Below are 17,131 nucleotides of genomic sequence, written 5' to 3'. Positions count from 1 at the left end.
TCAAAGCCTCTTCCAAGATGGGGTATTTAAAAGTGGGATATGGGGGCAGACATGTAAAAGGTCAATTCTGTATCCGGGGCAGTGTTCCACCAGCTCCATCTGGTACGCTGGCTGAGACCCTACCTGCCCGCAGACTGTCTTGCCAGAGTGGTGCATGCTCTGGTTATCTCCCGCTTGGACTACTGCAATGCGCTCTACGTGGGGCTACCTTTGAAGGTGACCTGGAAACAACAACTAATCCAGAATGTGGCAGCTAGACTGGTGACTGGGAGCGGCAGCCGAGACCATATAACACCGGTCCTGAAAGACCTACATTGGCTCCCGGTATGCTTTTGAGCACAATTCAAAGTGTTGGTGCTGACCTTTAAAGCCCTAAACGGTCTCGGCCCAGTATACCTGAAGGAGCGTCTCCACCCCCATTGTTCAGCCCGGACACTGAAGTCCAGCTCAGGGGGCCTTCTGGCAGTTGCCTCCCTGCAAAAAGTGAAGCTACAGGGAACCAGGCAGAGGGCCTTCTTGGTAGTGGCGCCCACCCTGTGGAACACTCTCTCATCAGATGTCAAGGAAATAAACAATGATCTGACTTGTAGAAGGCATCTGAAGGCAGCCCTATTTAGGGAAGTTTTTAATGTCTGATGTTTTATTGTGTTTTTAATATTCTATTGGGAGATGCCCAGAGTGGCTGGGGAAACCCAGCCAGATGGGTGTGGTAATAATAATAATAATAGTAATAATAATAGTAGTAGTAATAATAATAATAATAATAATGTTGTTATTGCTTTACGACTTACCTCCACATTCTAGCTTGAGCCTCGAGAAGCTCAGATAGGAGCACAGGAGCTGTCTTAAAGCCCTTGTAAAAACCTCATTGAAGTAGTTCACAGGTGTGAGCTGCTTCCATGTGTACTTCTGACCAGGGTTTTAATCCCCGCTCAGCTAATGAGCAGGAATTAAATCCTGTTGCCTTGGCTGCACAAACCTGTTCCCTTCTGGACTAGACAGGCCTATGCGCTGACCCAGCAGACAGTGTTTTTCGGGGCCTTTGCAAGTCCCAATAAACCACGAGGTATGAAATTGCAAGACCGGAATCCGGATCACTGAAGCCAACCTTATATATAGGCTCTTCAGGACAGATCCATATCACAATCTAGCTTGGCAGATCCAATATGACAGGTGGTTGGGGTTTCAAAGCACCACGCAGGGCTTGCAACATCTTCTGAATGTGGGTAAATGAGGTTCATTGGAGAGTACTAGAGACTTGGCAAAGGTGTTGTTGTTTTTTGACTGAATCCCCCATGTGTAAAATGAAAATAACTGAGTCACCTCAATGGAGGCTTATTTCAAGGAGGAACAAGATAGGATGATGTTCACACAAAGGTTAAGATGGATCTTGCAGGAAACAGTACATTTTATAGAAATGATCACACTGCTTCTTACCCTTGCCTTTTAAATCATCATCTGGCTCGTATGTCTCAATTATCTGCATTGCTCGTTTGGGATCATAGAACGGAAATAAAATTTCATTCAGCCGAGGATCTCGTTGATGCTAAGATTAGAGAGAAAAAAAACAGGATTTAGAGGGATAACTAGAGTACAGCTTTACTCCTACAGACCTCTTATTAATAAGAGCATGGGAAGGGGGACAGATAATTAGTTTTAAAACCAGAACACAGTTATTCAATGCATGTTTCAATGTTTAGGTTATATATATATATATCTAAATTATTAAATATTCTCAGTATAATTGTATAATGTGTATTAATGTTGTTCATACACAATAAACACATGCAGTGTGCATTGCAAATAATTAATTGTCGCATTTCAGGGTTCCTTAATAATTTCCTCTCCCCTTTCCTGAAATCTGTTTTAAACAACGGATGGAACTAGTTCACTGCTATCTATTTTAAACTTCCATGTACAAAACCACTACTGCTTACAGGTGAAACTCGAAAAATTAGAATATCGTGGAAAAGTCCATTTATGTAAGCAATTGTTTTCATTAGCTACTGGAGTTTAATATATGAGATAGACTCATGACGTGCAAAGCGAGATATGTCAAGCCTTTATTTGTTACAACTGTGATGCTTATGCTGTACAGCTGATGAAAACCCCAAAGTTGAAATTGTTAATTTGGGGTTCTCATCAGCTGTACGCCATAATCATCACAATTATAACAAATAAAGGCTTGACATATCTCGCTTTGCATGTCATGAGTCTATCTCGTATATTAGTTTCACCTTTTAAGTTGAATTACTGAAAGAAACGAACCTTTCCACGATATTCTAATTTTTCGAGTTTCAACTGTATATCCAAACAGGAAGCCTAAACATAAAGAACCTTAAAACCATACTGCATTTCATTTAAGGAATTTCACACACTCAATAGATAATTTAATCAGCCTTTTAGGTTCATCTGGCCATATATCAGTTTATAAACACAAACAAAGCTGAAGTTATTGGGAGTAAACATAGACATGGAAGAAGGAAATTGTTACCAAGTAGAAAGATGACGTCAGTTGATCTCATTATATTAACAGTATCATGGGCTATGATCCGAAGAGCTATGCTCCTCTTATAATACGAGGACAGAGCTTCCCAAAGCATGGAGCTAGTTACCAATCTTGCCCCAAAGAAAACAAGAGTAGGGCTCAGGTTACTGGCTAAAATTATAAATATCAAAGATGGGAAGAACTGCTGTCATCAATTTTACTTTCTTTTTAGAAGTAGTGGTGAAGATATCTCACAGAAAGAGGGACCACCTCATTAATATATCGGTGACTTAAATTACAAAAGCCCATTTTATCAAGCACATTGCAATGTAAGATGCTGTGTCTTGCAGTAACTATGCTTGCTAAGGATGGGTTGAGACAAAATGGAAAAAAAAGCATTATTATAGCATGATGAATTTGCGAGCAGGATGTGAATTATGAGCAACAGAAGGAATTAGAGATGATTTTATGGTGGTTATGATTTGAGAAAGAGAAGACAGGTTGCAGCGAGGGGAAGAAATTAAAAACACAATGGAAAACAGGAGAAGTCGACAAAACCCAAGAAAAAATGATTACCGGTATGTTTTGGTGTGTATATGTGAAATTTATGAAATTTAACAAAATATAAACTGCATAAACTTGAATGAGAGGTGGCACATAAGAGAAGACATTTAAGGATGGGAGACTGGGAGCAGAAAGGAAAGCTCCCGTGAGAGCTGGGAAGATCCATCACTATCTGTGGATAACAAGGATTAAGAGCCACCTTTAAGAGAGGACTCTATGTTTTCTCTTTCTCTGTTTTTGTTTTTATTTAGATTAGTTTCTTTTATATTATTGTATTATGAAAAGTGTTAATAAAATTTTATGGGGGGAAAGAAAGGGCTGGGGAACAGTGGAAAATAATTTTAGCTGGTTTGCGCATCAAGGCCCCGTCGCACCCCCCAATAAATAAAGACACCTTGACACGGAATTTAGTTTAAGGTTAATGGGCAAAATTTAGGCCATAGCTTTATTGATTAAAGAACTGTGAGTGGCATTGGCTTGGGCAGTGGCAAACTATATCTGACTCATGCTCGCCTTGCAGGGAGTCTGGAAGGGTAAACCAAAAGAGGGAGCTCCGTCGATGACAGCCAACTGAAGCTCACCTGTTGGGTTCTGGCATGACCCCAGCCCCTCAAGCGGACTTTGGACGAGATCCAGACCCACGGATTCCTTTAACAGAACACCCTTGTTTCTGGAGGGGCAGGTGGTGGCCGCACCTCCCCTCCACCACAGCACAGTAAGCCAATGCCTAACCGCCAAACCTTACAAAGTTGTGATGATTGCTAAGAGGCAGGCGAAAACCAAATGGCCGGTTCCAATCTGCCAAGTGGAAAAAAATTCCTACCCAGCCCCGTTCCAAAACAGGCGACCAACCGAAGTCCAGAGCAAGGCCAAAGCAGACACCTCAACTACTAAGGTGGATGGGTGTTCGGCGGCACAAAACCAGGTAAGGCCCCAGCAACGTGATGCCACCTTTTAAAGGCCCCCCAACCATACCACTGCCCCCCCGATTAGCCAACAGGCCGTGGCGTGATTGTGGGGCCACCATGCAGCCCTGTTTAGGGAAGCTTTTAATGTTTATTGATTATTGTATTTTAACATTCTGTTGGAAGCTGCCCAGAGTGGCTGGGGAAACTCAGCCAGATGTGCGGGGTATAAATAATAAATTGTTGTTGTTGTTGTTATTCAGCTTGGGCTCATTCCCTACCCCTACCCCGGATGGGGTAGAGCGCCTTGGGCCAGCACGCAATGTGGACCCTCAAATAAGAGGATCTGATTTATGGAACAAAATAATAATAATAATAATAATAATAATAATAATAATAATAATAATTACTACTACTACCACCTTCTAAATATGGCCCAAAATGATCTACAAAATAAAATAAATTAGCAAAAAAACAGCTACAGTTTTTTTTAAAAAATAGAGAAGATGGGTTCAAATTAACTACTAACAAGGGTCCATAGAATGTAAGGGTTGTATTTTGTCATTGTGGATTAGATCAGCACATTGTGGGCCTGATTCTCCCACTGAAGAAAAAAACCCAAAAGCCAAGCACATTTCAGCTGGGAGACTTCTAAGCGTATGCAAGCAAAATAGATATATAACTATAGAAATCCTTCAAACAAAGTAAGTGCCCAGCTGTGAACTTCATTTATGAGAGTTTCAAAGACTGAATACAGAGCACCATAAGTTGCAGAGTAGACAGTCTAATATAAGAGAAACCAAGAGACATTTGCTGTAATTTCTTAAGTATTTTGAGGTTCTGTTCTTCATAGTGAAAACATTCATTGTGTCTACTGCCTAAGTTAATATTAATTTTTTTAACAGACACTGCCAAATCAAGACATGCAACAGGGAACGCATCACCTCTTAATCTCTGCTACGAGCAGTCGCACTGAAAGTTACACTGAATTATTGGATATCTAAGTTAAAGATGATGAAATATGAAAGCAGCAGTACGCAGGCTGGTCCGTTGCTGAGCTTCACATAAAAACAGAATGTCAGCATGCATGGAACTTCACATGCCAGCAACAAATTCATACAGCTTATGGACAGTGGAAAGGTCACCATCTTCAGTTCCAATAAAATACTCAAAACATTTGAGTAACAAAGAGGGGAAGTTTCAGTTATTGCAACAACTGTCCCCTGTCTTCACTACATTACACATGAACTCCCAGTATCAGTTCACAGATAGGTAATGAAGGAAAATAGAAGCAGAAGGGGAAGAAGCAAGAAAACCCTGAGTACTTGTAAACAACAAATCATTGCATCCTTCCCGTTTAATATTTTTCTCACATTTTTTACATTATCTCCATGCTATCTAATTTTAAACTTCATCGCACCAGTCCTGCTCTATCTGATCAATGGTCTATTCCCCCGTTGGTCATTGTTTCCTACAACTATAGTCTGAAGTTGCTTCTGTCTTTTTCTAAAGCTGGCAACCATAGTTTCTCAGTTCAGGCAACACCAGAAACGATGGCTAATTTGAAACTTCATGGTTTAACTGTGGCTCACTGCAAAGGGAGAATGACTGCTTGCATAGGTAAAACACTTGTGTATCTCTCAGCTTTAATAATATAAGTTAAGATATGATGGTCTGAATGCAACCAAAGCACATCTGATAATACCTGAGCCCCATGGGGCATTTCATTTCAAGAATTTCTTGCTTGTTCATGTACAGTCTGTTTCTGGGTAACTTTTACGACCCATTCCTACTTCAGCAATATGTATGTTGCCAATTAAGCTTTTCTTCTGGCCTGATTTAATTTGCTTTGGGGCAGGTATATTGACAGCCTTCTTTCCCGAAAACTGTAAAAATCAGGAGGCAGAATCTGTAGAACATGTCCATTTGTTTTATAATTTCTATGCTGGGATTCAACAGTGTATGACTGGTCCTTTACTGACCAAACTACCAGGAATTATGTTAAATATCCAAAAGAAGATAAAAGCACCAAAGGTGGTGGCTAAATCTCTATCAGCAGCAGTGAGAACATGAAAACAATTGAAACTAGAAAGAACATCTCCAAGGACTAATGAGATTATTATAATTGCATAAGATTGTTTTTCTGGTGCCCTTTTGAATCTGTTTCGTTCTGAGATTCCTGTGCATTGTGTGCTTCTTCTTTTTCGGTCTATTGGCTGAAATAAATTAATTGATCGATAAGATATTGTGCAATATACAAAAGTTAAGCAACCACGCCTAAAAACTTTAAAGAAGGGAATGCCCTTAAACCCTTCTTTCCATTTAATTTATACTAGACAAAAGCACTTGAAACTTCATAGATGAGGGTTATGGCAGAGCTGTCAACCTTCCTTTTTTTCCTGCATTGGGAAACGGCCATAGCTATCAACTTTCCCCTTTTTTGCAATGGGAAACAGCGCTGGAATAAGGGAATTTCCCGCAAAAAAGGAAAGTTGACAGCTATGGGTTATGGTGAAAGGATTCTTCACTCCTTCCATTCCCCCCTGTTTTCTGATTTTCCTCTCACTGCCGAAACCACTCATGCTTTTCATATCAACAGCACTCCTGAATCCTCTCTCCTTTTACTTAGGGGGAAAGAGCACTGGGGATGGAGGAGCGGCAGAAAGAAGAGATGCTTGACTTCATCTTAAAATGGCACAATCCTAGAACAAACAAAAGTGGCTGAGCAATGGCAATCTTTCCATAATGAGGGAGAGAGGATGTGACAGGAGCTCCAGCAACTGTAAGGAGAGCAGGGGTAGCCCCCAAAGTGAGCAAATGGAAATATGGTAGGCAAACCAGTCCCCAGAACAAACAATAACAGCACAGCGATGACCTAAAGGAGAGTGAGATGCAAATTATCTTTGACACGATCCCTCTTCAACCTTTTTTTCTTTAATAATAAAAAGCCCACAATTCATCATGCTTGAAGCAGGACACTATGAAACAGAAATGGAACAGTTGACTATTAAGAGTTAGCTGAAGACAAATGAATTGCAGGCTATACTTTGACTCAGCCACATAAATATGATGTGAACTCATCTTAACACATTTATTAATAAAAGAACCTTCCACGAAGAACACTTTCATCCAGATATTTAACACACACTAAATACTACATCGTCATCAATTTGCTTTTGGAAAAGTCATAGTGCCAGTGCCATACTTCTTACGATTCATCAGAAAGCATACTGGGGGAAAACACTGCATCGCACATTTTTATATTTTTTTTAACAGCAAATGGACCCCAAGAACTGCCATTACTACATGCAGAAGCCCAATTCTCAATCTCCCCTCTGCTTCCCCATCAATATTTAGAAGGATTGGTCCAGAAACATTTGACTCCTAAAAGTAAAAGATCACTTTAGTTAAAATTAACATTGAACATAACGGCAAAGCAGTCAATAACACACACACACACACACACAACACAGCTACACACTACGGCAAGTAATCAACACAAGCAATTTGCAAAGCCACATGAAGAAAGCAGGAGAATGTATCAATATGGAGCTGATTTTTGCACCTGGGTATTGCCAAAATGGAAAGATCAGCGAATCAAAACCACAGCAGAAGGTAGCATGGAGCATGCAATGAGAAGCAAGCCATTGCAGACAGACTTGTATGGTAGTTAATGTATGAAAAAGCTTACTTCATTAGAAAGCTCACTAAATTGGTTCTACCGTTAAATAATCAGTTTTGTCTCCATTGCTGAAAAGAAATTTATTAGAAAAAGTAAGTTTTCATATAAGGTGCTACAGCAGATATGATTTACATGTTGACATTTTTTTTAAAATATTCTCAACACCGAACTAATATTCTACCACTGATCTACTGGTAAGCTTTGTGTTTTCAAAGCAGTCACTATTGCAATGGGCAACATTAACTGTTTTCTACACAACAGGAACTTTTTCTCCATTTCATTATTTAACAGATAAAAGGGATCAACAAACCAACATGTAAGTCTTCCACATTAAAATCTTAGTGTATGAAATTTCAGACATTAAGACTTTCTTAACCTAGTTAGTTTACATATTGTGTTAATAATTTAAAAATAGCAGGTTAATATTATAGGTTAGTATAAGCCAATTCAAAAACAGTTCCTTCCAGGTGCTTCTCTTAATGCAGAAGATCCTGAAAAACACAGCCTGAACATTTACTTAGGGTAAATCTTTGTAGAAGAATGTAGACCTGACTGCTAATATTAATATGGCAAAAAAGTCATGGCACAGTAATAATTATCATCCTTGGATTCAGTAATCAGAAAACTAAATTTGTTTTATATTGCAATCAACTTACAACTTACATTTTCCTAAAAAGATCCTCTATATCAGTTCGAGGACATATCTTCTGAGTCAGTTCATAAAATTTCTCGTAAGTAAAAGCCGAAGGCTCTATTTCATCATTCTGAAAAGGAAGAAGAAACATGACTTTACTAACCCCCAAACACTTCCATAATATTTTACTCAACAAACTAAAAATTAAAATATCGAATCAAAACAGCTGCCCAATATATTCTTTTCAATAATACCCAGATCTAACTACTGTTTAAGACTAACACAGCACAGGACACTTAGGAGATTTCCTGAATAATGACACCAGTTTAAAGCACAGTTAGAATGCTATTTGGCAAATGGAAACACTTGGAAGACCACAACCGTTTTACACAATGCTCATACAAATGGAAGCACTGAGTGTCTTGCCTATTATCATTTGACAGAAAAATGCAAGAGTACTGGGATACATTCACAGCAGTATGTGTAATGTTTAGTGTGTATTTATAACCTACGCTGTTCAAAATGTCCAAATTATAAACAGCATACAGGTTAACCTTTGCAGGCAAATCTTAAAAAAAATGTAGTATAAACACCGACAACTGGGAAACACTGGCTTGCGAGTGCTCCAATTGGAGACCAGCCTTTATCAAAGGTGTCATGGGATTTGAACTCAGGACGGAAGGGAGAAACATGCTAAGAGGAAGGCACACTTGGCAAACCCTCGCTGTGACCAACTCCCACCCGGAAACCTCTGTCCCCACTGCAGAAGGACGTGTGGATCCAGAATTGGCCTCCGCAGTCACTTACGGACACAGCATTAAGACCATGTTCATGGAAGACAATCTTACTTGGCTACGAGTGATTGCCAAAGAAGAAAGATGATCAAATGCAGAGCTATTACTGCTCATAAATGGGTTATTACAACACATCATATTGGTCACCTCCAAGAACAATGTCATAGTTTAGAAGAGATATATTATTAACAAGCTAACATTCATATATGTGCAACATCCATCAACACTTGAACTCAGGACGAAAGGGAGGAAAGGAGCTAAGAGGAAGACACTCTGGCAAACCCTCCCCGTGATCAACTCCTGCCCGGAAACCTATGTCCCCACTGTGGAAGGACGTGTGGATCCAGAATTGGCCTCCATAGTCACTTACGGACTCACTGTTAAGACCATGTTCATGGAAGACCATCTTATTCAGCTACGAGTGATCGCCAAAGAAGAAGCAGCTTTGCAAAAGAACTAATCAATTTAGTAGGGTTGGCAACATGTCTGGAACTTCCCAGATGTTGCTGGACGGATGGCAACCCATGTCCGAAGTGATGATTTTGGAGAAAGGCCTTAAAAATAGCTCAGAAACTTATTTTTGTCTTTCGAGATATTGCAAAAAAAAAAAAAAAAAGTTCAGCAAATTCCGTGTCCGGATTTTCACTTTCTGAAATATGCCAACCCTATGATAGTTTGCCAAAGGTGCTTAAAGGTGGCCGTGCAACGTTTGTTTTGACTCATGACACAGACTGAAAACAAAGTCCAATATTCTTGAATATTACATGTTTATACCTTTCCACTGGGAAGACCCAATTCCTTAAGTGCTTGAAAGATCACTTTTTCAGTTTTACCTGATGCAAAAGTTCTGGTAATGCTAGAGAAAAACAAGAGATGTGTTATTTAAACAGCATTCTGAATTCCCATCAGCATAACCACTTCCACCTACAGAGGCTCCCTTGGGTGCTGAACACACACATTTACACATGCTGCAGATCCACTTTATTAATAAGAGTGGCTGTTTTTACAGTTCCATAGGTCTGTATTATTCATTTCTAATAATGAAGCCAATTTCCCCTCCTCCCCTGAGATTGCTTAGAAAGAGAGAACACAACTTAGACTCCCTTCGTATCCAAAACAGCCCAAAGACTCCCAGACCAACCAGGCACAGCATTTTAGGAACTTTTCCAAGTTAAAAAGAGATGTCCCGTGCCTCGAAGAGCTCAAATTCTCAATGTTGGCTGTGCGAAAGGTAACAGGAGAAAGAGGCGTTCAAGTTTCCCCTGCAGAAGTTCAGTCCAAATCCTTTATGATAACTAGTCTTCGGAGCATACCACTAGTTCTGATGCAATGTTTTATGGTTTGTCTGTGGGCCTTGATATTTGAGCATGGAAATCATATCAGGATTTTTCACAGTGATCCCCATTTGAATATACCTTATTTCAACAGATGATCTAGTAGTTTCAACCATACCTCACATTTTTTATTTTTTATTATTTTCTTTAAAATATATCAGCAACCATTGGCATTCTGGGGCTACAAATCCAATGTATATTTTAGGCTACAGAATCCAGTATCCCCGCTGAGTTGTATGATTTGAAAAGAACTCTTAACTCACTTTTTTGGGGTGGGGGGGAATCACAACTGTTGTTGGGCTCATCGCACAATGTGCTTACCTTCTAACTGGAATCTTGCCATTAGCGTTTGTCAGAAATGCCAGTTTCATCCAACTAGAAGTTGAGGGAAAACAGGGAAGAAAACATATTGGTCCACATGCTAAAATAAAGTGTGTGTGGGGGGGGGAGCAGAGAAGTACCTCATATTTCTGTCGGTGCTTCTACTGATACGTATATAATGTGAGTGAGATCTGAGAAATACCCTTGGGGAAAACACATGCGAATTGTTTAAGGTGGATTTCATTGTGATGTTCCTCTGTTCCATGAGGGAGGACCATGATGAGTCCAACCCCTTAAGCCCATGTGACTGACAACCGCTCTGGTCCCAGCTATAGCCATATAGCATGGACTGGGGCGTACAGAGAGGCAATAAACAGTTCTGCCCAAGCTTTAGCTTGCCAATGTCAGCAAGCTCCCTCAACCTTTATATTTAAAAAAACCTTATTTGATTATATGTTGTTCTTATAATCAACAAATAAATATTTTTTAAAAAACTCTATCCATTGAAAGCACATCAACAGGCTGAAGGTTTTTTTGATGAAAAAACTACAGAATTTTGTGTAAATGAGTGTCTCAAAGATCTGGGGACCGTAGGACCCCAAAGCCCCTCTCAACTGGATTTTCTAGAGTTCTTTTGACCTGTAAACTTGCCATTGGTTAGGCTTTGGGGCTTATAAATTGAGGAGGAGATGAACTCACTTCAGGGAATCCTGAGTACAATGGAAGGCTGGTAGGGAAGCATCCTGAATGGTTCAATTCTTATATTTAAGGATCTGGTGACTTCTGTTTCAGTGTATCTGAAGAAGTGTGCATGCACACGAAAGCTCATACCAAGAACAAACTCAGTTGGTCTCCAAGGTGCTACTGGAAAGAATTTTCTATTTTGGTTCAATTCTTGCCCTTTCAGAAAATTCTTGGAAGAAGCTTGGGGGGGGGGGAATGGACCCACCACAAATCAAAATGTTAACCAGAACATACATAATTGGGCAGACATTCTCCTTCCTGAACCAGGAAAAGTTCAGATGGGGCCAACAGCCACAGCAGCATCTCTCAACAGATTGTTATGTCCACCAATGAACTCTCTTACTCCTGAGACCGCATTTGACTTTGGGAACATTTTTACTTGTGGAAAAAAAATATGAAGAATAAATTAACACCACATTTCTCATGGATGTTTGAATTTGTGGGGAATGTCCCCTGCAGACTGCCCAGATATTTATCTCTTGGTGGACCAAGTAAGGAAAGGAATTTTATTTTATTTTTTGAAAATGCATGCTAAGAAATATGCAGCCAGAAACAAAACAAGAATTGAAGAGGTGAAGGAAGAAAAGGCTTACTGTTTCTTGAGGCATGTCATGGGGCAGACATTGTTAGCTCGAAAGTTACAGATGATTGATCTGAGTCCGTCAACCCATTGCTGAAAGACAAGAAAAACGCTTAAGCATTCAGGCACTGGAAATATCAAAAGGAGGAAAAGAGAACATTATCGCCACGGTGCTCATTCAACAGAAAGTTTTCCCTCCATGTTGCTGCATAAATAATAATAATTAATAATAATAATAACAACAACCAGTGCTTTTTCTAAAAAAAAAGTTTAGGGGTACTCTCATTTTGACTCAAGAAAATCACCATTTTATAGTTCAAATTGAGAAAAATAAACACAGTAAATGGACAAAAGGCCACCATCAGGGGTAGCAACAGAACTGACAATTCACTGTGCCAGAGAAGAAACTATTTTTTAATAATAATAATAATAATAATAATAATAATAATAAAAGTTTCTTCTCCCATTAGATTCACAATTTTTAAAGGGGTATACATACTCCTGGGTCCACCCAGAAAAAGTAATAATAATAATAATAATAATAATAGCTTGTCTATGTTAAGTGTTCAAAGCATGTCACATATATAATCTTGTTTCAATCCTTACAATTACCCTGTCACCTACGTAAGTGTTGTTGTTCTCACATTGCAGAAGCGGAACTGAGGCTGAAAAGCGGAACTTTTGCCTGTCCCATGCCAAGAAACCTGCTGTTTACTGCCAAATCGGAACAAACATCGCTCCAGAGAAAAACTGACGGATGCTTGTTCCCAGCAGCGGAGGAAGCCTTTTGGCTGCCCGGGGTGGCAGCAAGGAGGCACCCCCCTGGGGACAGGGGTGTCGTGACGTCACAAAGTTGGGCGGACTGCGCATGCACGGAAATGCCGCGAACTGATGGGAGGGCGTTCCACGGGGAGGGTGCCACTGCTGAGAAGGCCCTCTGCCTGGTATGCTGTGCGTGTGGTTGGAAATGTTCCTATTGGTGCAGAGGTGAAGGAGTAAAGGGACGATTTGGCCTCATCCACACTTCCACTCGTCCTGTGCTTCCTAGGCATGGGTCACAGAACTTTTTCATTGGCCCGACCACTTCCCCACAGAAGTCTGAAGGAGAAAGCCAGCATGGTAGAGTGTCGGACTAGAATCTGGGAGACCAGGGTTCAAGCCACCCAGAAGCCATCAAACTCACCGGTTGACCCTACCCTACCTCACAGGGTGGTTATTTGGATAAAATGGGGGAGAGGCAGAATCCTGCGCACTATCTTGAATTCCTTGGAGGAAAGCCACCTTTCCACATATTTTATATTAAACCTTTCCTGAAAGCAGCCTATTCACTAAGTACTGTTTTAAACTAGAACTACCTCTAGTTGCACAAACAAGTTTATGCCACCAGACAGATGCTGAAGCTACAGCAACATAACATTGCATAGTCAGCCCCCCCCTAATTGATTTATTAAGTGTTCCATTAATAGCCCACACAAATATGAGCCTCCCGACTTCAGCTACCGTTGCCAGTTTTAGCCCAAATTAAGTAACGTGTAATTTGTGCTGGCATTAACGGCATCTATTTTTAGAACCTTTACAACTGTGAATTGCCTAGAAGGCTTCACAGGAAAGGAACAACATTGTTTGAAGCTCTTAAGCCTACACAATCGTCCTGCTACATTGTGTTCCCCTTACATCCTATTTTCATCCCGGAAATTCGTTTCCGCACCGTTAAGGTGTCTTTTCTGTGACTATCGCACTGACTCTGACTCCCATTTCATTATCATCCATACCCAGAATTTCCAAATTTGTCAAGTTTTTATTTGATGGTTCTGTGGAACACCCATCTGCAGTCAGTCGCCGGTCCTTGGCAGCCAAAGCATATAAACTGACAGAAGCACAGCATGAAAACAAGAGCCTTTTCCAGCCAATATCTGATGGCGGTAAATGCAGACCAGTTTACATAAATTGCAGGATAGTAACTGCAGCAGTTGTGGAGATGGTTATCAATATCAAAGTTCCCACTTGGTCTGCAGCTCTAGTATACATGCTACAAGTTAGGCCCCATTGAAACTAGGTAAAGGTTAAAGGGACCCCTGACCATTAGGTCCAGTAATGTCTGACTCTGGGGTTGTGGCGCTCATCTCGCATTACTGGCCGAAGGAGCCGGTGTACGCTTCCAGGTCATGTGGCCAGCATGACAAAGCCGCTTCTGGTGAACCAGAGCAGTGCACAGAAATGCCGTTTACCTTCCTGCTGGAGCGATACCTATTTATCTACTTGCACTTTGACGTGCTTTTGAACTGCTAGGTTGGCAGGAGCTGGGACCAAGGAACGGGAGCTCACCCCGTGGCAGGGATTCGAACTGCTGACCTTCTGATCTGCAAGCCCTAGGCTCTGAGGTTTAACCCACAGCGCCACCCGCATCCCATTGAAACGACTGGTGGGCAAATACCTGCTCTAGGTAAAAAAGGTAAAGGACTTCTGGGATGGTTAAGTTCAGTCAAAGGTGACTATGGGGTTGCAGCGCTTATCTCGCTTTCAGGCCAATGGAGCTGGCATTTGTCCCCAGACAGCTTTCTGGGTCATGTGGCCAGCATGGACTAACCGCTTCTGGTGCAACTGGACACCTTTACAGAAACCAGAGTGCACAGAAATGGTTTTACCTTCCTACCGCAGAGGTACCTATTGCACTGCCTTGCTTTCGAACTGCTAGGTTGGCAGGAGCTGGGACCGAGCAACGGAAGCTCACCCTGTTGCGGGATTCCAACCACTGACCTTCTGATTGGCATGGCCCAATTGATATTCAGAAGTATACCAACTCCAGTAATGGAGGTAGTACACAGCCATCATGACTAGTAGCCATTGACAGCTTACCCTAAAATGTGATTATACTGCATCTCTCAACCATTATCCAGTTCCCACATGAATTTTTCTAGGTGACCATGGACTGGTTACAGCCCCGCAGCCTAACCTGATAAAAATGGGGAGCAAAGAGAACACTGAAACTACCTTCAGATGCTTGGAGGAAAGTCAGGATAAGATAATAATAATAATAATAATAATAATATAATAATAATAATAATAATAATAATAATAATTGCTGTGAGTTCCCATTACGAGGGCTTTTCCAATAATCTGTAACATATGCTTGGTGCAGAGATGCTTACATAACCAATTACAGAAAACGTTACTTCACGGGCAACCAAAACAAGTGGGATAAGCTGATTCATTCTGTCACCACAGTGCTGTTCGTTGACCTCCACTTCTCTTTAAAAATAAGATAAAAACGAACTTTCAAAATAAACTTGAATATTGAAAAACCCACTTGATCTCTCCCCCCCCCATCTAAGAATTTAAAACCAAACAAAACCCATAAGTACTGAAAGAGACAAGTGTTACTGGTAGTTAAAATTTATGCCTTCTTTTGCAAGAATGCCACCAGGTGTCAGCAGTAGTACACTGTACCACACAGCTAAGGAGATAAAGAAACTAACTCTGCTTTGAAATGGTATTACATCCCTCTTGGTTCTAAGAACAATTAAATTGGTGGAAAACCAGGATTCTTTAGACAGCCACACGTGGAGGTGGGGAATTCTCATTCAGAGGATTTGTCAGTCTGTTGTTTGTTCTTGTTGTTCAGTCGTTCAGTCGTGTCCGACTCTTCGTGACCCCATGGACCAGAGCACGCCAGGCACGCCTATCCTTCACTGCCTCCCGCAGTTTGGCCAAACTCATGTTAGTAGCTTCGAGAACACTGTCCAACCATCTCATCCTCTGTCGTCCCCTTCTCCTTGTGCCCTCCATCTTTCCCAACATCAGGGTCTTTTCTAGGGAGTCTTCTCTTTTCATGAGGTGGCCAAAGTACTGGAGCCTCAACTTCAGGATCTGTCCTTCTAGTGAGCACTCAGGGCCGATTTCCTTGAGAATGGATAGGTTTGATCTTCTTGCAGTCCATGGGACTCTCAAGAGTCTCCTCCAGCACCATAATTCAAAAGCATCAATTCTTCGGCGATCAGCCTTCTTTATGGTCCAGCTCTCACTTCCGTACATTACTACTGGGAAAACCATAGCTTTAACTATACGGACCTTTGTCGGCAAGGTGATGTCTTTGCTTTTTAAGATGCTGTCTAGGTTTGTCATTGCTTTACTCCCAAGAAGCAGGCATCTTCTAATTTCGTGACTGCTGTCACCATCTGCAGTGATCATGGAACCCAAGAAAGTGAAATCTCTCACTGTCAGTCTGTATTTGCCATTTATATTGATAATGTCGTGCCTCTTTCCTACGTTAACGGGCAGGGAGGTAAAAACGGATGTTGTACATAAACAAAGCTCTGAGTCTATAATCTTGGGTGGGTAGAATATGCAATTTATTTAGCTCTATTTATTTATTATTATTATTTTTTATCTCATGCTTCCTCCTATAATAGTTCTCCACACACCCATTTTAGGCTAGGAGGCCTCCTACCCTCTCCCCATATCCGACTTTATCGTGACCTTGACAAGGCCAGGATGAAAAGTGTCTGTTTTCAGTTGTTCAGTGCAGAATCTGCAAGAAATTTATTGTGAATCAAGTTTAAAAGCTTTGAATGTATATATATCCATATATGGAAAATTGTTAGAGAAGTATTGTTAGAGGATGCATACATGAAAAAACCAATAAAAATATTTTTTTTTTAAAAAAAAGCTTTCAATGTAACTAAGAATGGGCTGTCAGTTCTGGTTTCTCCCCGTTTCTCATTTTTATAATATTGGGTTCAGTTCACCACATTTCCACATCACTATATGTGTTTGATTATATATATATATATATATATATATGTATCTCCTCATGAAAATTTGTCAGCATTTCAGTGCACTTTTCTCCTAATAAACACATTCTGTAAGCAATTTCCCCTAATATTCACAATCTGTGGCAATTTTCCCAAATGCAATTCATCCCCCCTACTTATGTGTACATTTTCATGCATACTTTCCTTTAAATGTGCACATTATTGGGGAACTGCATCGCAAAATTCAGAGAGGTGCACATATTGAAGGACAGCAGTGTTTGGTTTTGTGCATTGTTTTGGGAAGTGTGAATTAGGTAGTGTCCATTAAAATGTG

General features: G+C 40.6%; 1 protein-coding gene across 1 annotated transcript in view; it reads right to left on the bottom strand.

The window, feature by feature from the left end:
- Nucleotides 1-17,131, bottom strand: part of PLCB4 (phospholipase C beta 4) — a 197,264-nt gene that overhangs the window by 57,943 nt on the left and 122,190 nt on the right. The window contains 7 exon segments of the mRNA XM_033142845.1: nucleotides 1,438-1,546; nucleotides 3,497-3,512; nucleotides 7,666-7,707; nucleotides 8,303-8,403; nucleotides 9,842-9,923; nucleotides 10,723-10,776; nucleotides 12,060-12,139. Of these exon segments, the coding sequence (XP_032998736.1) occupies nucleotides 1,438-1,546; nucleotides 3,497-3,512; nucleotides 7,666-7,707; nucleotides 8,303-8,403; nucleotides 9,842-9,923; nucleotides 10,723-10,776; nucleotides 12,060-12,139 (484 nt within the window).

Source organism: Lacerta agilis, chromosome 3 (assembly GCF_009819535.1).
Source record: "Lacerta agilis isolate rLacAgi1 chromosome 3, rLacAgi1.pri, whole genome shotgun sequence".
Classification (NCBI taxonomy): Eukaryota; Metazoa; Chordata; class Lepidosauria; order Squamata; family Lacertidae; genus Lacerta; species Lacerta agilis.
This window is presented reverse-complemented; position numbering and strand designations above follow the sequence as displayed.